The sequence below is a fragment of the Nyctereutes procyonoides genome, unplaced genomic scaffold (assembly GCF_905146905.1).
Source record: "Nyctereutes procyonoides isolate TBG_1078 unplaced genomic scaffold, NYPRO_anot_genome, whole genome shotgun sequence".
Taxonomy (NCBI): domain Eukaryota; kingdom Metazoa; phylum Chordata; class Mammalia; order Carnivora; family Canidae; genus Nyctereutes; species Nyctereutes procyonoides.
The window spans coordinates 14439431-14462321 of NW_026575134.1; the positions used below are offsets into that span (position 1 = coordinate 14439431).

At 47.7% G+C, this 22891-nt stretch overlaps 1 protein-coding gene across 4 annotated transcripts in view; it reads left to right on the top strand.

Moving 5' to 3' along the window:
- Positions 1-22891, top strand: part of ATXN7L1 (ataxin 7 like 1) — a 244271-nt gene that overhangs the window by 79633 nt on the left and 141747 nt on the right. For all 4 annotated transcript variants that reach the window (XM_055300978.1, XM_055300979.1, XM_055300980.1 and 1 more), the window contains exon 3: positions 6582-6686. In XM_055300978.1, the coding sequence (XP_055156953.1) occupies positions 6582-6686 (105 nt within the window). The remainder of the gene's footprint in view (positions 1-6581; positions 6687-22891) is intronic.

The window sequence follows — 22891 nt, forward strand, 5'->3', positions numbered from 1 at the left end:
AGCTCTCCTCCCATCTTGGAAACACGTCACATCCAAACAGTGGATTGGAGATGTCACCCCGCCTTTTCCTTAACTGCACCCATTTTCCTAATGTGAGGACTGGGTGCAGCAGAAGTTGATGCAGACACTTGGCTTCACAGGTTGCAAGTATTCCCCTCCAAAAACTGTGTATCTGGAATAAAATGCTACTCCTATCCTGCCGATTTCTTTTCAGTATTGACTTAAGAAACAGTTCACCAGCTCCACCAGGACATCGGAGCTCTGTCCCCCCCCCACCCCCGCTCCTCCTCTGCGGTCTGGGGGTGGGGTGCTTTTGGGGAAGGTGAGGCCGTGCAAACCTCAAGTGCCTTCCGTCCGTAAGCAGGCCAGGTGTGCCAGCCTCCACTGAGAGTATGAACACAATTGACAGTCAACTCTGCCCCAAATGGGAATTTTAGTAGCAGTTAAGTAAGAGAAGGAGTACCCACTTTAAATAGGGGTACTGAGAATTTCCTGTGATAAATTTATAAGCAGCATTAGGTTAATACCATGAGCCTAATCTGTGAGTAACTTCCGTGAATTACCCTTAATAAGTAAGCATTACGTTGACAGGCATTGGAAAGAACTCCAATAACTTAATTCTCAACTCCCCACTACCCCCACTCCACCAACCCCACCCTCTTCTCGCCACCAGACCGTGGACAAGTTGTAGCCTCTGTGTGCTTATTTGATACAGAAAGGGATCTACACTTTAACCTGGCTCTGTTGTGCATAGGTTCTTGGGTTAATGATCAGTACCCCAGCCAGCACTTCATGTTAATATGATCATTTCCTCCCAAGTTCATGAAAGACTTTTCTGTATCCCACTGTGGTAGATAATGAACATGATTTTCTCCATTTTTGTAATTAGGGAAATTAATACAGGGAAGAGTGGTTCCAGAAGAGGTGCTGGTCAGTGGGTTGTTGGCAAATGTTTAAATAGCCAGCTCTCCAAGAGAAGAAGCCCTGGTTTATAGTGGATACTGATTCACATGGTGTAAATATTCCCACCTTGGCCGCTTTAAGCTACCAACATACCTCCTTGAATGCTGAGATAGGAAGATACAATCAACTCTTGTGAGCTGGTAACAGCAGGCTCTAGCATAAAATTTGGCACTGATGATTCAGTCCAGGGCTTCAGATTCCCACGACACCGCTGAGGACTAGTTCAGACCTCTCTAAATCCCCAGTGAACTCTCAGGCTGAGCGTAGCCCCTGACTCACTGGATTGCCTTGAAAAGTGGTTTTCGAAGTTTGAGTTGTGACCCATTAAAGAGTCCTGAAATGTTGAAATCTCAATGAGCATTTTTAAAATGAAGTAGAAAATAGTAAAACAGAAAGAAATGAGTAGAACAGAACATATCAGAGTGTAATGTACATGTTCCAAGGAGAGATGATGGATGGATAGATGGATAAATGGATGGATGGATAGGTAGATATGTATATGTATATGTATATGTACATAAGGGTACAGTGGGTTGGGGTCAAAAACCAAAAAAAAAATACTGACCTAGAAGCAAGTATACCTGTTTCCCATTTGTGCAAAATGGAGTGAACGGAGCTTGCTCCCTCCCCACCTGTTGTCAGGCAAGGGGCATGCTAAAGTCACCTCTGCGATAGTGCCATGGTGGCTAGCACTCTCTCTGATGTACAGTTGACCTATTTGCAGGGACAAAATGAGGCAGAATGGAGTGGTTTGGCTTTCTCTCTTTGGAAGATGGTTGAACCCCATGTTTAAAGCTGGGCAAAGTCTCATATTTGTGCACATGCTTCCTTGGAATCCAGCCACAGCCAGAGAAAGAGAGAGAGCCCTCCCAAAAGCTTTCAGCCCTCATCAGTCCATGCACATGTGCAAATTCTGCAGGTGGGAGAGACCCTCAGGCTTCCCAGGAGGTCTGCTTGAGTGATCATGAGGGAGACACAAAGGATGTATTGGCTGGAGCAAGGACTCTCCCAGTGGAGAAAGACCTAGTTAATTCTGGAAGGTCAGAGGGATGACCTTGGTGAAGGCTTTCTCCACACTCTCCCCCAGATCCCTGGTGGAAGAAAATACAGCCTTTTATGAGCCATCACAGCAACGCCATGAACTGTAAGCCCCATTTCATAGATGAGGAAACTGACGCTCAGAAAAGTTGGGCACCTTCCCTGAGGTTGCATGGCAATGAGCACTGTATGAAAAATCCCTCCTTCTGACCCCAGGCCTGTGGTCATGCCAATAATTTGGGAAAGCCTATTAGTCATCCAGGATACCCTCCCCAAGCTGGTTTCTTCATCTGTGAAATGGGATTTTGCTCTGTGAATGAAGGAAAACAGCCTTTTGCTGAGGAGGGAGCATTGCCTTTAGACTCAAGAGTGTCCTGGCATCTCAGCCCAGTTTATAAATCACAGCCCAGGGACATCAAGCAAATCACCTTGTTTTCCTTGCCTGGAAAGTGGAGATAATGACAACTTTATAGATTCATTTTGAGGACTAATCAAGAAAATGTTATCACATCAGAAAGTTCAGAAGGATCCACATTAACACATCGGTGGTGGTCACCCCTGGGTGGTCTCATTACAGGTGGTTTCACTTTTCCCCGTTTTCTCATCTTTATCCAGTGATGCTCTGGTAGAGACCTGATTGGCATCTGTGCCCCCGTTCCATGGTGTAAATACTTCCACCAAGGCTGATGCCAAGCTACCACCCTGAAAGCACTGAACGAGCTGGGGAAGGACATGCTGGTACAAGCCCACGCCAGCACACCACTGCTGTTCTTTGTAACTGTGCACCGAGTGTGTTGTTGGGGGGAGGGGGGGTTAATTAATAGAACACCTAGCATCGTGCCGGCATAATAGTTTTCAGTTCTTCCTGACTTTCCTCCATCCCCAGGCAAACAGCACACTGACTGTGATCGCCAGGCTGCGTGAGGCGGTGGTCTTCTGAGAGGCCAAGTGCCCTTACCTTGCTCCCCACCTGCCAGCCTTGCAGAACCTGGGCGGCCTGTAGAGGAGATTCAGAGGTCGGCCAATTGAGGAATAACCCGGCCAGCGGGCAGGTCCTTCACTTTCTGTGGGAGACACACTGTGAGCAGACATGAGCAAGGTTGAAACTGCTCTAGGGGAAACCAGGAAGGGTCTCAGTGGAGCAGAGGGCCTGAAGGGGAATGCACACGCACACACACACACACACACACACACGCATGTGTGTACATACCCCGGTGGCCAACTTCTGGCTAGCCTGACTCATGACCGGAGAGGAGTGTGTGTACCTTGGGGGTGTGGTAGGGGTGCTCTGCAGATTTCTGAAGGATTATAGAAGGTGTGGGAGTCCTGAGACCGCAAAGGTGCAGAGGCACGCTCACTCCCCACACCCTGTGGTCTCAACCCCCACCCCAGACTCAGCACAGCTTCCCACACAGAGGAGGCGCACAAGACATTTTTCTTAATGCTTTTTTAATTCATAAATTTCTTCTGTTCCTTTGTAGCTTGATCTATTGCAGAAAGGATGTAAGGCCCCTCAGTAGATGCTTGTTGAATCAATAAGTAAGTCTTAGCCCCACCTGGCTCCTGGTTTCACATGTTCCCGGACGTAAAATGTGACTGAATCTAAATGAGATGCAAAACGTTAATAAAGATTGCCAGTGATTTTTTTTTAATTTCTTCTGGCTTTTTTGCAGTTTTCAAATGTTACTTCATAGAACATGGATCACATTTGTTATTGAAAAAAGAACATGTATTATAAAAATAAGCAACCTATGATAAAGAGTAGAACCGAGAGGTATCGGTAGTTAAGGACCAACAGATGTCCTCTCCACACTGCGGTGCTTGAACCAGGGGCCCTGGACACATTGGGTAGGCCCAGCACGGGCCTCCTCATGCTTCAGGACACTTGTCACAGTTGGGTTCTCTCTCTGGGCCTCTCTTGCCTCCAGCCTCCCGCCCACCAGGCACTGACTAATAACGTTCCCCACCGGTAACAAGTCTTAGTCAGAAGTGGAAACAGAGGCGAGTCCTAGAGAGGGGAAATAACAGGCCGCACCCAGGGCTACTGACAAGTGACAAGTTCACCGAGGGCCTGCGTCCCCAGCCCTCTACCCCCACCACCATCACCTCTAAGGGGGCAAGCGGGCCCCCATGCACCTGCAGCTCGAGGAGGACCTGCCGTGGCCAGAGCCGGCATCACTCTCGCAGCCACGCTCCTCCCCTGGGGCAGCGTGGGCCTCAACTCCTTGCCCGGTGACAAGTGTGTCTACTCCCCTTCTCTCTGAGCACTGGGGCTGCCCTGAGAGCGCAGAGCGGAGGGCGCCCCTGTGAGAGCATCCGTTGGGTTATAGACGAGCTGTCCCCACCTCATGGGGAACTAACTCAGCCTGTGGCCTCCCTGTGTAGCTGGGGGAGCTGTCTTTGTGGGTTTGCTGAGTTTGGAGGGAAGACATAGGTTAAGTCTAGAAAATGAGAACTTGGGGGCTTGGGGGTAGGAGGGTTCAGTAGGTTTGTGACAGAAAACATGCCTGATGCATTCACTGCCTTAATTCCTCCGTCAGCCGTGCCAGTGGCCCAAGCCTACTGCTCGATTCTGGAGCAACCCTAGAGCTGGTGGGCTGAGAGCAGGTGAGGCCAGGTGCCCCCAGGGCTCCGTGTGTACCCCGAGGTGCATGGGGAGGTGTGACCGTGTTTCCTCAGAAGCTAAGGAACTTTCTTTTCTGACCACTTTTTTTCACATACTGTACAACGCACCCATGTAAAGTGTCCGAGCCGGTGGTTTGTAGTATATTCACGAGAGTGTACAGCTTTCACCACTATCAGTCCTAGAACATTTCTGTCACCCCAAAAAGAAATCCTGAACCCCTTATAGCAGCAGCCCCCTCAGCCCCCTCCAGGTCCTCCAGCCCAAGCCAGACACAAATCTAATTTTTGTGTCTATAAATTTGCTTGATCTGGACAATTGGGATCGTACAATATGTGGCCTTTAGTGTCTGCCTCCTTTCACTTTATATAATGTCTTCAGGTTTCATCCATGTTGTAGCAGATTCTGTAAGCTCTTTGTTCTTTTTCGTGGCTGAATAGTAGTCCACCATCTGCTTACACCACATTTTGTTTATCCATTCACCGGTTGATGGATATGTGGGTTGTTCCCACTTTTTGGCTGTTGTGAACAATGCTACCACGGACCTGTGTATATGAGGCTTTGTGTGGATGTATGCACTCGTGTACCTTAGGCCACGTAACTGATTTTTTTTTAACAGCATGTCACTCCTTTGCCAAAAAACCTTCAGCAGCTTCCCTTGGGTGTGTGTGTGTGTGTGTGTGTGTGTGTGTGTGTGTGTGTGTGTGTTTAAGATCTTATTTATTTGAGAGAGAGCATGAGCAGAGGGAAAAGCAGACTCCCTGCCAACCAGGGAGCCAGATGGGACTCGATCCCAGGACTCCGGGCTCGTGACCTGAGTTGAAGGCAGACACTTAACCAGCTGAGCCACCCAGGTGCCCAGTTTCCCTTGGTTTTTTTGTTTTGTTTTGTTTTTTGTTTTTAAAGATTTTGTTTATTCATTCATGAGAGACACAGAGAGAGAGAGAGGCAGAGACACAGGCAGAGGGAGAAACAGGCTCCATGCAGGGAGCCCTATGTGGGACTTGATCCCGAGACCCCAGGATAACGGCCTGGGCCGAAGGCAGGTGCTAAACCGCTGAGCCACCCAGGGATCCCCGCTTCCCTTGTTTTTAAAATCAGGTTCAAAATCCTTACTTGGTCCACAAGGCCTACAGCTTCTGGGCTCTCCCCTTGTGTTCCAGCCAAGAGGCTCCTCCGATCCACAGCACTTGGCGGACCTTGAACTTTCCCTGCCGCCCCCCAGCCCTTGCGTAACCCCCACACATCCTGAGGTCCCCGCCCGAATACCCACTGCTCAGGGAAGCCTCTTCAGGCCCCTGACCAGGTTGGGCCCACGCGCCCTCAAGGGACGCCTCCATACGTCTCCTTAGCACGTGCCCCACAGCCACGTGAGGACTTGGGTATAACTTTTTCTGTGTCCTGTCACCGTAAGGTCCGGGAGAGCAGGGCCCTCGATGGCATCCATCCGGTGTCCCCCACAGCCTGCCCGGTGCTGGGCACACTCGCTGCAGGGCAGTCAGATGAGTAACAGGTAACGATTGCAGTGAGCAAACCGCGTGTTCGGAGGCCTCCCGGGCCATGGGGTGTCCCCCAGGCGGTGGGGAAACACGGGCACCGGCTCTCCAGGGCACTCTGCGCCCTGCACCTCAGTCCACCTGAGAGACCTCGCGTAAGTTGGAATGGGTTTAGAGGAGCCCCCCGTCGGGTGCCGGCCCACCCTTGGGCACCCTCTGGGGCCACGGGAAGCCGTCAGCGTGGGACCCCGGGGCCCTCCCCGTGCTGGCGGTGCACCTCCAGGGGTGAGGCGAGGCGGGGGCCGGGAGGTGGCACCGCACAAACCTTGTCCCTTTAGGAGAGCTTGTTGCCTTGCTGTGCGTCTCACTCGAAACACTGTCCCCAAGGACGTGGCGAGAGGAAACTAGGCCTCCTGAGCCTTCATGACCTTCTCAAAAACCCTGTTTTCCTTTCCCCACAGATATGCACTTATTCGGCCACTACCCCGCACACGACGACTTCTACCTCGTGGTGTGCAGCGCCTGCAATCAGGCCGTCAAGCCACAGGTTTTCCAGGCGCACTGCGGTAAGTGGACCCCCGCGCCCCCGCCGGCGACCGTCGCCCGCGCCCCCCCCCGACGGTGTCCGCCCGCCTCGCCCCGGCAGTGGCCGTGCCCCGCGCCTCTGCCCCCGCTCGCAGGGCAAGGGTTTTCGGAGCTGGAGTCCTTCTCGGAGCCACTCAGCCCTGTCAGAGCGAACGAGAGAGAACCTGCCACTTGCGGGAGGGAAATGGGACCGGAGCGAAGCCGTCCCCCAACTTTGCGCTGGCCTCCCGGGGCGATCATGGGAAGGGGGGAGCGGTCGCTCCATGGAGGGGCAGCTCCTGCAGCCCGAAATCCCTGAAATGGGGGGCCAGATTGAGTCTGCCGGGGTTTACCCCAGGAGGGGCTGGAGCTGAGGGCAGCCCAGTGTGGGGGGCTCCGGGGGTGCTGCCCCAAGGAAACGCCTGGTACCGACAGCCTCAGCTTTGGTTTCTGTCTCTCCAAGAATGCTCTTTGTTTGTGTCTGGGAACTTGCCTTCCCTCGGTATCTTTACATCCTCGATGTCATAAATTCCCTTCGGTAGGTCAGCAGCAAACCCTAGGACCACCCCCCTGCAGGTGCATAAGGTGCTCATGATGCCACGTGAGGAGCACGTAAACCACCACTGACCTCAGACAGGCACTTACTTAACCTCGAGAGATGGAAGGCGCCTTGTCTTAAGGTGGAGGGTTTCCGGATCTTTTTATTTAAGCCGTACTCCCTTTCAGTGAACGTCCTGTCTCAGTGCCCTCTTTCACTATCACATCTCCAAGCACATTAAATAAATGCCAAAAAAAAATTAAAGCAATAATAATATTGGGTATGCTTTTGTAAATTACACATTTTCCCCTTTCTCACACTCAGGATTTCTGACTTTCCCCCACCAGCTCCAGTTGTCCCTGTTCTATAAAAAGTGAATTTAACGTAAAGGGAGTAGTTGCTTATCCAAACTCATCAGTAAATGTATTTGGCCCTTTAGAATAGTTTTTACGTATTCTAATATCATCTATGAATATGTATATATATGATATATCCATATCTAAATATATATAATCTGTATCTGTGTGTGTGTATAGAGAGAGAGAGAAAGAGTGGGTATATTTTGTGTTTTTAATATATAGAAAGAGAATCCAGGATTTAGGGGCACTTTCCAAAATTTCCTTACCTGCTCAAGGCAGAGAGAGGCTCCTAGATAACGTGCCATACAGAGAGCTCTGTTGAGAGGCCGAGTCTCCTGATGTCCCCCACAGCCAGCTCTGTGAGCTTGAGCTCCTTGCCTGGTGTCTCAGGACTTTGGTTTCTCCTCTTCCGTGAGGAGTGATCTCCACAGGTGCTTCTAGCTCTAACATTTTCGTTTCTGGCAGGCTGAGCATGAAAGGAGCAAGTTGTGTGCTCGGCCCGAGCTGACCTTCTTGCTCAGTGCTCTGTAGCAAATGACCGCCCCCCCTTCCTCCAGGAGAGAGAAAAGGTCAAACCTTTCCAAAGGGAAACTGCTAGAGACCCCGAGGTGGTGTTATCAGCTAAGTGACAGGTGGGGGAACGGAGAGCAGAGCGGTGGCAGGAAGATCCCACACAGCTGGTTTGTTCAGTGAATGACCGTGGAATCTGTGTGGCTGGTTGCTTCTGTTTGTCTCATGAAGATGCGGAGCTAGAGCACCCCAAATGTCACGGGCGTTCGTTCATTTGCAGGGATGGGCTGCCGAGCTGGGTATGGCTGTGAACAAGACAGATGAAAATCCCATAGGCTTAATCAAAACTTTCACTGGGAGCTTAATCCATTGGCAGAGTCTTTGATGGAAGGAAACAGAAAGGGGCCTGGGATCCCACTATGCCTTGCAGTTCTGCCCAAGGTGAGGCCTCATCTAGCCAATGAAGGAAGCTTCTAGGGCTTGACTCCGCTGATACAGCTGCCTCCCTCTGTTCTAGGCCTTTTGATTCAAGAGCCAAGTCAAGCTTAGGGGGATGGCCCAGGGTTTTGGGGCCGTCTCCTCTGAGCAGTGGCTGTAAATTAGCTTGGGGGTTTGGAGTGACGGACCTCCTCACTTGAAGCCCAGACCCTGCTGAGCTTCTTGCCGAACCAGCTGATGAGTAGCGCGATGGGAACTCAGCAGACGGAGGTGTCGAAACCTCCCTGTCTCTCAGGTGTGTGTCCTGCTGATTCACAGCCCATATTTATCAAGACCAGGAGAATGCAAGGCAGAGCTCAGAACCACAGCTGTTCTTCGGGGACAGTGAGGATTTCTTCGTTTCCCTGAGAATTCTTTGTATGGCTTAATGATATTTCTTTTCTTGCTGTTTTATCTCCTCTGACTAGCCTTGCTATTTCCAACAAGTTAATAAGAATGACACTGTGCTAAATGCCAGGTACTGTGCTATGCGCTTTCCCTATCTTTGAGTACGTAATCCTCTCAACAGCCCTAGGAAGTAGGTACCAGTATGATCCCTGTTCTTTTGAATGTGAGGAAGCTGAGGCTCAGGAGTGCCTTACCTGAGGTCTCAAAGCTAGGCAGGTGCACAGCCTGATTTTGAATGCAGGCAGCATCACTCCAGAGTGAGGGAAGTCCAGAGTCGGCTTGCTTAGCCTGTCCCTCACTGCGCTTCTGCATGGATCGCGTGCCCTCCCTGCCCTGCCCGGCTCCAAGACCTGCCCGCATTCACTGGCCAGGTAGCACATGGGAGTGCAGGTCTTCAAACTCTGTTTTGTTAGCAGCATAGCCTTTCTTCAAAAGGAATCTCATGAAGGGCCCCGGTCTATAAATACATTTGCAAAGCAGAGCCTCTGGGGTGGAATTTTGTTTAGGGGCTCGAGCCCCACCTACCTAGCCTCTCCTGACTCCCAACCTGTCAGGGGTCCATAGAACAGCATTTGAAGTTTGTTGTAACGGAGAGGACATGGGATGGGAGCCAGATCATGCAAGTCACATTAGCTGTATGACCTTGGGCAGGTGCCTCTGTCTTTCCACCTTGTCTGCCTCATGCAGTTGTTGGTGCAAAATAACTGGTATGAAGCACCTTCTGGCAAGTACACCCAGAGCATGGGTCCATTTCCTCCTCCCTCTTCCTGCATGGCATCGATCCCCATTGCCCCCAGCTGGACGTGATTCATCCCTCCTAATAGGACTGTTCTCCTGCGCCACTTCCCGTTTCTGCCTGCACTTCAGTTATCTGTGGACTGTCTCGGCACATCTACCAGCTTCTCAGATTCTTTCAGGACCAGGGATGTGCCTTGTCAACTCTGTACTCCCAGCACCCAGAAATGAGTCCATCATCACTGGCCCTGACCCCGGGAAACAGAGCTGTGGTGCACTGGAAGGGACATAGCTAGGGGCCGGCATGCCTGGGGCCAAGTCCCAGCTTTGGCCCTGCCCAGCCCTGAGACCCTGGACTTGTCACTTTTCAAATGACAGGGGACTGAATAATGTGTTCTCTTAGAAACTTACTCATTCTTAGCACGTGTGGTTCAGTTCCTGGATTTTATGGATCCTGGCATAGAGAGAGAGATGGGTGCACGGCGGCATCCAAGATCTTAGCGTCCCAGTTGTTTAAGTTAAATTGAAAAAAGCACGTGTGTGTGTGTGTGTGTGTGTGTGTTTATGAGAGAGAGAGTATTTAGGCCGTTGGTTCTGGGGACATTGAAGGTTGATGGTAATGTGAAAAATTGGAAAACCATAGAAAAATCATGGATTTTGGAGGCAGACAGACCTGGATTAGAATCTTGACTGACATTTACTCTCTGTACAACCTTGAGCTAAATGCATGACTTTTCCAAGCCTCATTTTCCTCTAAAAAGAAGGTGATCTGATCGTTCTGCCTCAGAATTACTGTAAGGAACAGAGATAGAGTTTCCTGGCACATAGTAAGGAAATAAAGAAAGGGTAGCTATTATTGTCAATAAAGTATGGCTATTTCTTATTAGGTTGAATGTTTCTTATGAAAAATGGGAAAACCAATTCAGTCAAATGCTTCCTGTCTTCATTTCTGGCCCTGTCTCAGGGGATGTGCACGCGGAGGTCAGCCTACAGACATTGGCCTGTGATTCATCTTCAGCCTTGCATACTCTTGGAGGCAAGAATTGTCAGCCTGAGGATGATTACAATGCCAGGAGTCCCGAGGATCTGGCTTTATAATATGGTTTACGTTCACATTAGGCCCCAGTGTCAGCTCCTCCGGAAATGTCGTGAAGCTCCGGGTACCTCTCTGGAGTCCCTGCCAGGGTCCATCCTGCTTTGGCTGCCTGGCCACACAGGGTCACGTGAATCCCCACTCCCAGGACGCTCTGCATTCCTGTCACTTCTGATTTTGTGCCCCACGCTGATGTCCCCCCAAACGTAAAAAGCACATGTGCCCAGAGGTGAGACCCCGTGCTTGGCATGGAGGGGAGCTCTCTAGGAGCCGCCTTCTGACCCCCCCCCACCCCAGGGCCACCTAAGGTCTCTTTCCTGAATCTGTCCAAGAGCCCTTTAGATGCTTTTTAAACCTATACCCAGAAGATACAGAATTTTGAGATATTGCTTTGTTTCTAAAGCCCCTTAGGTGAGTTGATGAGGTTATTTAGGGATAGTCACAGAAAGGGGGAAACAGAATATTAAAACCTTGCCTTGGAAGCCCTGATCTCATTCAGCAAGTGTTCTTATCCCTCATACCCCAAGTTGTAGCTTGATGAGCAGCCATGATGTGATTGGCTCATGGTTGGAAATAGCCTCTGTGGGGTCAGTCTGCCTGGAATCAAGTTCCAGCTCTACCGTTTGTTAGCTGTGTGACTTGGGGAGATTACTTGGCCTCTCTGTGCTTTAGTTTCCTTATTCTTAAAATAGGTAGAGTGGCTTATCTTATTAGGTGGTTGTAATAATTAAAAGAACTTGGGGTGCCTGGGTGGCTCAATCGCTGAAGTGTCCGACTTGATCTCAGCTCAGGTCTTGATCTCAGAGTCATGAATTCAAGCCCCACATTGGGCATGGAGCCCACTTTAAAAAAGAAAAAAAAAGGAACTTGCATTTGGAAAGTACTTAGTACCATAGTGAAAGCTTAACAGGAAAAAAAGTTCACGTATCAAAAACCAAGTGATAAGCTACAGAGATTTGTAATGAAATCTTGTCCAAAGGGTTTTCACTCCTGATTAAAGCAGAGTAGGAGGGTGACGTGTGTGACTCTTCCTCTTACGTCAGTGCTGTTGTGAGTCTAACCCTCATCCCAGAAAGAGTGCTGTAACCATTTCTCCAAAAATGAATCCTCTGTGTGTGTGATATGTGTGTGCGGGTGTGTGTGTGTGTGTGTGTGTGTAGAGGGTCTTATCTGTGGGCCCAGGCATGTATATAAGCTCAAAACAAGGATGTGCAAGGTGCCTACAAAGAAAAAAAAATATTTTTATTACTTTTAGTAGTTGCATACTTCTAACAATTTGGAATATTGTAATTAAAGAGAAGAATATAGTAGATTTAAGTTGTATTTTCGTAATGGGTTTGGACATTTATGAAATTGTAGTTGTAGGATTTGTCCAAATGAAAAGAGTTACGATTTTCTTTCTCTCCTTATCTCCTGACATATTTGCATAATGAACTACTATAAAGGGGGCTTTCTCACTAGCAACACTGTTTCCACGGGGGACTGGAAGTTCTCTGTGATAGGGCACCCTGTGCAGTGCTGGGTGTTGAGCAGCTTCCCTGACCTCTATCCACTCGATTCCAGTAGCAGCCCCCACCCTCAGTCATGACAACCAAAACTGTCTCCAGCCATTGCCAATGTCCCCTAAGGGACAAAATCACCCCCAGTTGAAAGCTACTCCCATAACATATAACACCCCATGTGTCATATCATCTTCTGTGCTTTTTCTATATTTAAATTTTTCTCCACATGAAAGTGAACGTGCATGCACACACACATGAGCCCAGAACGATGCCCAGAAATAACTGCCGTGCAATCACACACACGGCAGCATGTAGAAAGTTTACTATTTCAGCTTCTACAGAGCTGGTCACCAGGATAATTTCCCCGTCACATTTGTATGCAAGGCATAACACAAACCATCTTATAGAAACCCATAAGTGGCAGTTTTCCCCACCTCAAAAATCAGAAAAAGGGGAGAAAAAGCAAAAGAAATAGCATGTCCGTAGACACAGAACCTTCAGAAATTTTCAGCCACATTTGGTGCCTGCCCTCCTAGCAGGGAGCCACGGAGCCCCACACCCCATCCATCAAACAGAGATAATCCCTGGATGTCGCTGCTACTTAAAAAAAAAAAAATGTATTAGAACCAAAGAACCTAGATGTCATTCAACAGACAAGAGAGGATTAATTTTTCCCCTCTTTCTCAGAAAGGGCTTTTTTTTTTTCCCTTTCCTGATTATATTTTTGAATGCCCTTCAAGTAGCTGTTTTGCATGTTGATGGTGATGCAGTAGAATTTAATGAACTGTGAGCCAAAGCAGAGAGGCTGAGCGGGAAAATAAATGAGTGACAGCGACTCACCTCCATTCCCCCCGCACACATCCAGATGCCAGTGTCGGCTGGGTACCGGGATTGGCCCAGCCCAGCAGGGCTGCACATGGGAGCCTCATTAAGGAGGTCCCAGGGTTTCCTGCAATTGTTCTTTTTATTTTGTCCACCTCCAGGTGACCTCGAGTTGAGGAGGAAACCAACCATTTGTGTTTCTGAGCCCTAGAGAAAGTCAGTCCCTCTGTGTGTCAGTGTCCCCCTGGGCTTCTGGGGGGATCATCACCACATAATTAACCTCCGGGACTTCCTTTCTGAAAGTGTTGATGGCCACCGCCGCAGAGCGCTTGGGCTTGGGTGTCAATCCAGTTGGATTTGTTTGTTGAGATTAAATTTCTGTTATTGTTGTTGTTCATTATATTTTATGAGACCAGATTACTTACACCAGAGAAGTATAAAATAATTAAAGGAAATTGTTCTCAAAAAAAAAAAAAGGAAATTGTTCTCATCAAACATATTCTTTGCCGAGTCTGACAGCATGAATTAATAAGGCTTGCCAAGAGCATCTGAATACGTGCAAACTTTATTTTGTTAGTAGGATCCTTTTTTAACTTTGATTTCATGAGTGTAAGCCCGATCTGGAATGAACTCCTAGACTAATATATGTCTTTTGGGCTCCTTATGATCAGAAACAATACCTGCCAGCGTTTCCTCTTGTGTCATCTTTCCATCATCCCTGGTAAAGTGTGAATCATACAATAGATGCTCAAGATATTCCTATAAATCCTATGGCGAACCCTATGGAAGGAAATGACAGACAGACCAATTACCAAACGGTTAATTTGTTACATTACATTGCATCTAAGAGAATGTACGACAAAGTAGGGCTATGTTTTGTTCCACTTCACATGTTTATATTTTGAACTTGCATCTGCTCAACTTACAGTTAATGCTGTGTCTGGAACAGAGCAAGTTGACCTAGTCCCCGACCCCGACTTGTCTTTTCACTCTGCCAATGGGAAACAAAGATACCAATAACAGTAATGATAATAAAGCTAATGCACGTAGTGAGCACTTACATGTGCCAAGCTTTCTATGTGTTAGTTAATGCTATCGCCGCCATGGTCATTTGATGCCCATCACACAACAAAGGCAAGGGACATTCAGAGGATTTAAGAAATTTGCTCAAGATCAGGCAATGTAAGTGGCAAAACTGGGGTTCCCACCTCTGTCCGACTCAAGTCCCTTTAGTCACTCTACAGGTTGAACGTTTTGGGTCTGGAACTCCCCATGACACTGTAGCTAGGCTTGGCTACAGAGAGGTCTGGTGGTCCCCTGAAGGACGTACCCAGGTGCTCTTGCGTGGCCAAGCTCCCTGCCTTTTTCTCACCCACCTGCTGACCTTGTCTGCTGACTGGCAGAGATGAAGCACTTCAGCACGATTTTGAGGGAAGGAAGAAGGGAAGCATAAATCAGCTATAGCGAGTGTGTGTAGAGCCTCAGCCACAGCATTTGAACAGACAAAAAGAAGGGGCCTCATAGAAGTAGTATAGTAGGTCCCATCACCTACGTCTTGTAGGCTCCTATAGGCTCCCCTTTGTCTCCAACAAGTGAGCAGATCCACGAGACCCACAAAGAGTAGGTTATTTCCTCTAAACCCATTGAAATTCCTTTTTTGCGTGTTTCTGTGAATTATGTAGAAATGCTAATAAATAAACAGCAGATGGAATGGTTCAGCTCAAATTTAAAGCTAAATTAATAGGATCTTCCTAACCTCAGGATTATTGAATTCATCCGTAATTGAAAAAAAAAATTCTACTTATAATCACATCAAAAGCCTGTTTCTTGAAGGCTAAGACTTTTGGGTCCCCTTTTTCAGAGTCACGTGGCTTTGATTCATTCATTTATCTAAAAAACATTTACTGATTACCTGTCCCAGGCAGCCATTGTTCTAGTGTCACAGAAGTGGTGGTGAACAACACAAACAAGGTCATGGCTTTCCTGAAGCCTACATTCTGGGATGTTAAATGACAGACAAAAACGCAGTCAAGTCATATGAAGAGCTGGCACGAGGGTGCCCCAGCAGAAGAGGTAGGTGGGGACCAGATCTGTAGAGCCCTGTGAGCCAGGGCTCAAGGTTTGGGTTTTCTTCTGGACGTGGTGAGAAGACACTGAGGGGAATGAGTGAGGAAAAGACATCCTCTGGTTGATATTTTTAGGCAACTGCTCTGGCTGCTTGGAGCCTGGGAAACCTGCTAGGGACGAATGCAGATAGACAGGAAAGGATAACTCTGAGGTCCCTCCTGGAAATGGAACTGACAGAATTTGATGATGGGCTGAATTGGAAGAGAGAGATGTCAACATTTGGGATTAGTTAGCATAGGAACGGCCAGTGATCTGGCGGGAAAAGCAGCAGAGGGTGACGACGTGGAAGCCGAGACAGGTCGAAGTGTTGCATCGACCCGGTCAAATGCCAAGAAAGAGAAGGAGCCGCTAGATTTGTCACCGTCAGCTGTTACTGACCTGGACAATAGCCATCTCAGTTGTGTCTTGAGATTTTTTTTTCCCAAGTGCAGGTGACTTTGTGTTTGTGTCACTGAGAGACCTCTTTCTGGGCTGACAATGCCCTAAGTGTTTTATCTGCATTTGTGCTGAGCTCAGCTGCCACCCAACCAAATCGTCAGCTCACACCTCTGCCCCCGGCATACCTGTGCTCTGTGGTACCCATCGCCATCAGCGGGGGCACCGGCGAGCACTAGCTGCTGAGCCTTCTGCATCCCTGAGTCCCAGTGCGGAGCACATTTCCTGACTTGCTACACAGGCAGGTAGAAGGAAGGACTCCTCCCACCCCAATCAGTATGCTCTTGGCACCCTCCACGTCACCAGCATTAGCATATGTGATGGCTATTGCAAATGCTTGTTGACTTGTCCATCCCGTCTCTCTCCTCCCTCTCCCTTTCTCTCTCCCTCTCTCTCTTACACACACACACACACACACACACATGCACCAGACCAGGAGTTTCAAGGAGCCAGGAGCCCTGTCGTCATGCTCACCGTTGTATTACCTGCGTTAATGATGAGTGCTGGACATCCAATTGATGCTCAGAGTACTTCTTTTAAAACGAATCTTATGAGAAAAGAGGGAGGAAGCAAACAATGAGGGGAAATTGGCTTGCTACTTGTGAAGAAGCCAGATTCCACATGTAAATGAGTACATTCATTTAGAAGATACCACTCTTTTGAAAGAGAATGACCGGCTCTGTCCCAATAAGGTTGGAGAGGCGACATCCAGGGAAACATCCTTCCTCGCTGAGCGCTTGAGAAGCTGCTGCTTTGATCCTTAACCACAGCTGATTTCTGGAGGACTGGCACTGTAACATGACCCCCGGCTTCTGACTCATCACTTGAGTCGTTTGTCCTCGCCATGCAGGCTGCACTGTTCCATTCCCCGGAGCTGTATCAACCAAGGAAAATTAGGGGAACAGTCATCACCTTCTTTAAATCCGACGCAAGAATGTTGCCATCACAGATTCAAAAGGTCATTTTGCACTTCTCCCCCCATCCTGAGCAGTGAGTAGAGCAGCATTTCCCAAACAGCGTTCCCTCCTTGGCGTAGTGAACCGGTGCTCCGAGAGCTAGAGCTTGCAGGTGGACGTGCGCACGCAGGGAGCACGGCGCCCAGCTCCCCTCTGCAGCTATTCGAGGATTAAAGTGCTCTGAGGTCTTGGAGTAAAACACAAAAACATCTCTTTCACTGTGGAGGCTCATCACTCTTAATTTATCCGAATTCAACCACAGGCACTGGATAATCATTATCATGTACCTTTGTTTCCAATAACGTGACCCCAGACACAAACCCACTGCATTCTGGTATTGGAGCAGAGAAACAGAGATTTTTGTCCAACACTGGAGGAGAAACTGGCCATAGAGAGAACCCACAATCCCCAAACCATGTACACTGTGCTTTATGGGTGTTCAAGGGTGTGGTGATTGTACATAACTTTCACCTCACAACCTGATGCGGGAACCCAGCTTCTGTCTAAGCTGGAACTCTGCTGAGCGGTTGTCCTTTTAGAAAGGCCTCTGGAGTTCTCGCTCAAGAAGCTGATTCTTAGTGCTTGGCTGGGGTCACTGAGAGTGAGTTACCTCCCAGAGTGTCCCATACAAGGAACCCGTGTGTAAGGTTCGCCTTGAGGACTTTAAAGAAGGTTCTGGGGTGCTTGGGTAGCTCAGTGGGTTAAGCTTCTGCCCTTGACTCAGGTCATGATCCTGGGGTCCTGGGATCGAGTCCTGCATCGGGCTCCCTGCTCAGGGGGGAGCTTGCTTCTCCCTCTTCTCCCTGCTCATGCTCTCACTCTCGCTGTCTCTCAAATGAGTAAATAAAATCTTTTAAAAATAAAAAAAAAAAAATTGAGGAAAAAAAAAAAAGAAGTCCAAGCCCTCTTTTTTTTTTTTTTTTTTTTTTTTTTTTTTTTTTTAAGTCAAAGCCCTTCTTCCCTCATATGCACATTTACTATGGCCTGTATCTTTTTCCCTCCTCTGGAGAAAGGTGCTTTTCAGTTGATGTGGCATCTTAGCAATTAGTGGCTTCCTGGGGTTGAGGACCTCCTGCAGCTTGTGTAGGACCTGCCCTGTGCTTTTGCACAGAGCCAGGCCCTCTAGAAAACAGTGCCACAGACACATGCGGAATAGATGGGTCTGGGGCAGCATGGGACCTGGGGGGCAATAAATGAAGACAGTGGTCTAACGTTTGGTTTCGGATTGACCCTGTGTTTTGTTTGTTGATTAGTGTCCCCGATGCTTTGCTTCTCTCCCCCAGGATTTATTTCTTCAAATCCCTGAGCCTTCTCCAGAGGTGCATTCGGCTTCGCTTGTGTTGTGTTGGTGGTTCCTGCCCAGCTCCGCAAGTGGCTGCCCCCAGCCCATACTTTACCCCCTCGTAAGCAAGCACCCACCTCCATCAGGAGGGTACCAATCCCTCCCCATTAGTAAGGTCACACTGACACCCTGGCTCGGGGACCTGCCGCACTGTCAGCTCTGGGCGTCATCTTAATGGTGGCACCATCTCCAAGTACATAGGAGTCGGGTTACCAGTGTGATTAAGGAGGCAGTGCTTTCCAAATTCTGCCCTGATGACAAACCTTTGCCTCAGCCACTCTTTGAAGGGGTGGGGGGCATGGTGATGGTGGTGGTGTTTGCCGCCACGAGGGACCAGCCAAGAGGCCCAGAGGTGGTGAGGTTGCCCCTGCTCTGTGGCTTGTAATGTTTGTGAGCCCGGAAACCACTGGGCTCTTTTAACTACCACAGGTGTGCCAGGCACAAGAAGAAGAGCTATGTCCCCTCTCTTTTATCTGCTATTTTTCTGCCTCCCACTCCCACCCACCCACAGAACTTACAGACCTGTCATTAATTCGATTTGGTCCGCATCACCCTGACCCTGCATCCTATCCCTCTTCCAGCGTTTGGTGTTTTTCCTTTTAATATTTGTCTCGTGAGTCAACCAGCCCTGGAATTGAATTGGGTCGGCAGCAGCACAGTCCAGGGGAAGGACCATCTGTCTGGTTTTGTTTTGTTTTGAGGGATTCCTTGGGGGAAGTGCTTCCTCCCCACAGGATAAATGAACCTGTATTTTTCCTGTGTGTCTCCTATGCAGCCTTCCCTGGTCATTTTTCAGAAGTGCTTGGCCCTGTAAAAGAACAACCAGGAGACCCCCTACAAAATGTTACCTGCAGTGTTTGCTCGATGCCAGGACACTATTCATTTGTAAGATGCCACATCAAGTGAATAGCACCTTTTCCCAGGTGCCAATGGCACCTCCAGGGCAGTCTCCTTATCCAGCCTGCGTTGGTGAGCAGAAAGAGATAGGTATATAGTGTGGTGAACAGGGCACAGCCTGGGGAACGTGCCAGTAGCAGCTTCTAGTGTTACACCACTGGGTCATAATTAACCCAGGCACATCCCTCTTTTCTTCTGGGACTCAGATACTTCACCTTCTCCTTGGTTTAGAATTTAGTTCAAAGCACAAAATAATGAAGCTATCATGGCTCAGGGAGTTTCCTGTTTCTGGTGATAGCCCCTGACAATGTCATGTAAATTAACCTGGTCCCATAGCAACTAGGCCACACACAGAAGAAAAAAAAAATCACACAACCACCAACTGGTAATTTAGGAGTGTGGTTTTAGTTTTCCGATGTAAAGAGTAGTTGAGGGAGGCCTGACCGTTTGTTTTATTTTTGATTTCTGGTTTAGTTTATGATGGCCAGAGAATGTTAGCTCTGAGTTATCCATTTTATAACTTAATGATATTTCCTTTGTGACTAGTTAGCATGTGCCATTTTTTTAAAAATGTGTCTCATGTGTTCAGAAAATTTGTTTGATCTCTTGTGTGCAAGGTTCCATGTATTTCCTTATTTTTGTTGCTCGAATCTTGTATATCCTTACCATTTTGGTCTGCCTGGTGTGCAATTTCTGAGAAAAGGGTTTTAAGTCTCCTACGATGGGTGTAAGTGTGTCAGTCTCTTCTGGAGCTCAGAACAACCTTTGATTTACAGTTTTAAGACTGTGTTGTTGGATGCGTATAATACATGTCTTTATAGTGGTGGAGTCTTCATCCCATTAACCTTCCCCTTAGGTCCTATTTCATCTGATTAACTTTCCAACCCAGTTTTCTGTTGGTGAATATGTGTTTGCCTCTTCCCTTTCCAGTCCTTTATTTTCAACTTTTCTGTGTCATCTTGTCTTAGGCAGCATTCTTGTAAACGGTATGTAGCTGGCCTTTGTAAAAGTCCAATCTGATAGTGTCTTTTAATAGGTAAGTTTTATCCATTTACATTTATTGTGGTTACTTTATATGTTTGGACTTATTTCTGTCTTTTAATTTGTGTTTCTGCTTACTTTGCTTTTTATTTGCCTCTTTGATCTTCTTTCCTGTCTTCCATTAGATTAGCAAAGCTTTTTTAATCTTCTTCCCATTTTTCTCTCTGCTAGTCTGTCCAGAATAGATTTTATTTATACATAGATAAATATTTGTATGTAGATATAGATATATTTATATAGATAGATGATATTTTGTATATAAAAATTTATGTATTTATGTAGTGATTGCCATTAAGTTTTAACGTGCATAGTGAACAATATTTCTTTTTCTAATAAAGGCAATGGTTATCCGGGACTTCTGTGTTCTCCAACAACACAGAAACCTTTGTATGCATTTCTCTTAACTTAAAGTCAACTGGTAATTCCAATAAAGAGTTGAAATCCTGACCCAACCATTGTCATGCATTCTCAGCCTACAGACTCACAGGAGGATTAGAGGCACCCCAACTGATCTATAAAGCATGAACTTCTTGCTAATTCACTCTGTTTTACACCCTGAGGTGCTTTGGGACATCTGTCTAGTTCAGAGTGACACATTCATGTCTAGTTTTTAAAAATCTGTTTGTCAAGTTCCTGAAAGTGTTCTGAAGTAGGACTGGACATAGAGCGTTCAAAATCCTATGCCCTACTGCTAGGACCTATTCCCATAAATCCCGTTTGTCATGTGTAATGATTTTTAATGAGAAAATGAAGGGGCTCCTCGCTACTGACACCTGCTTATTTATCCTTCTTCTCAAACTTTAATGTGCATATGAATCCCCCCCGCCAAATGTTTGCTAAACACTAAATTGCTAAAATGCAGATTCTCATTCATTGTGTCTGTATTTCGGATGCCATTCCAGGTAACGCTGGTGCTTTTGGTCCATGGACCACATCTGAGTAACAAGTGCTTGGAGAATAAAATTTAGCTAGGAAGATTGGGGCTTCAGCCCTAGCTAGGTCAGGGTTCCGTGATACTTCACAGAACAGCGGATAACAGAAGAACTGCTCTCTTTGAAGTGGTTTGGGGTTGAGGATCATTCGAATGCTGAAGGTCTCCTTAAAGCCTTAAGGTCTGGCCAAGCCCAGAGTGAGTGCTCATTCTGTACACCGTGAGTCCCTCTCACCTTTCTGGCCTCTGTCTGCCCTCCCCCCAGAGGCCCAGCACATGCTTCAAGTCTCAGGCCTGTCACTATGTCATCTAGATGTGACTCTGTGAGTCAGTGCCCCGAGAAGGAGTCGGGGCCAGGGGCAGGTTTCCTGGTAATTTATGTTTAAGATAAGCTTTTAATAGAGATACACTTTTAAATAGTAACCAGGAAAAAGATTCTCTCTTTTTAACGGGTAGCCATTTATAGGACTCAGCTGTTGAAGCTCAAGGGCAGCATTAGGCTCAAGTTTAATCTTCTGTATACCATAATTTACAGCACTGAGTAAAGCATCGTACGTACAACGATTTCAGTCATTTGCTGTGATAAATAGCTATTGCTCTTGGCGGAACAGAAACACCGTCTCTGCCTTCCATTTATGAATATTGAATGGTCTCAGACAGGCTTTTGCTGTAAGTTTTTAAAGGGGAAATCCCCACTGATCACAACTCCTCACTAGCCCAGAGTATCATTTCCCTGCTCTGGGTCCCCATTGGCCCTTGATCCGGACAGCGGTTCTGCAATGCACATGTGTCCTGGTGAATACTGCACAGGGCACTTCTAATGATCCCTGGTGCAAGTCCTGCTGTTTTGTACCACATGCCTCTGGTTGTTTGGTAGACTTAGCTAGTGGCAAGAAGCCACTGACAGGGATCAGAGAAATATCTTAAAGGTGATAATCTGATGCGGGGAAAAATAGGAGGGATGTGATTCTGTTGGATTCCTGACAGAGAGAAGATGGTGTCAGCGAGGGAAATTGAAACAAATAGGGACAAAAGGGGGAAAAAATGTCAAGATTCTAAATCTCTAGGGATCCACTCTTTAGGAACTCAGAGACACACATGCCTTCCACCAGACCTCTCTTAGTTCAGATACTTTCTTCCCTGCCACCTGGGAGGAGACAAAATGGATATGTAAGTATGACGCTTGGTAGAGTAACCAACTGGTCTTGAGAAGTCCCTTGGGTCCAAGTCGACTGGTCACCCTAGACTCAGGCTTTCAGAAATTCTCCCTTCAGCCCATTTCCTTTCTCAGGGATGAATTTTGTTCACTAAGGCCTAAAATCCTTAGCCTGGCATTCTTGGATTTGTCTCATGTTTATGCCAAGCATTGCATTGGGTGACAAGAGGACTCAAGGATGAAGAACATGAGTAGAGAGGGTGAACAACTAAAACAGTGCCCCTTGGCCTCCTTTTGAATGCCGTGGCACAGACTGCCTTCCTGAGGCCCATTTGGGAGTGGCCATGGCCAAATGCCACTTAGCAGCATCTCACTAAGATGATTCCTTTGAATACAGAGACTAGAGCCTTCTGTTCTCACTATGGCCTTTGAGGGTGATCACATATCTTTAGAAATAGCTTCGATTTCTACAGCATCTTGCAGTTTACAGAGCACTATCTAGTAGCTTGTTCATTCTCACAGTGGTAGCAGCTCAGTAAGGTAGACCAGTGGGTGCTGGCTTCCCACTTCAGGATGCCCAAAGAAGTTCAGTGGCTTTCCTAAGGTCACTGACTGATGGGGACAGAACTGGGACCAGTATTCAGGACTTCTGAGTCTGACCTCAGTGCATTCTCCATGGACAGAGACCTCAGGAAAAAAAACACACAGCAGCAGCTAAATATCGGAAGCAGGTGTACCTTTATGCAACTTCCCACCTTTGCCATTTGTAATTCCAGACTTACGGGCAGCCAGCCCCTCCTCTAGCTTTCTCGTATCTGCTTTGCATGGATCCAAGCTTTCTGTAATATCTACTTGAAAAGCGGTCTTACTGTTCTGAT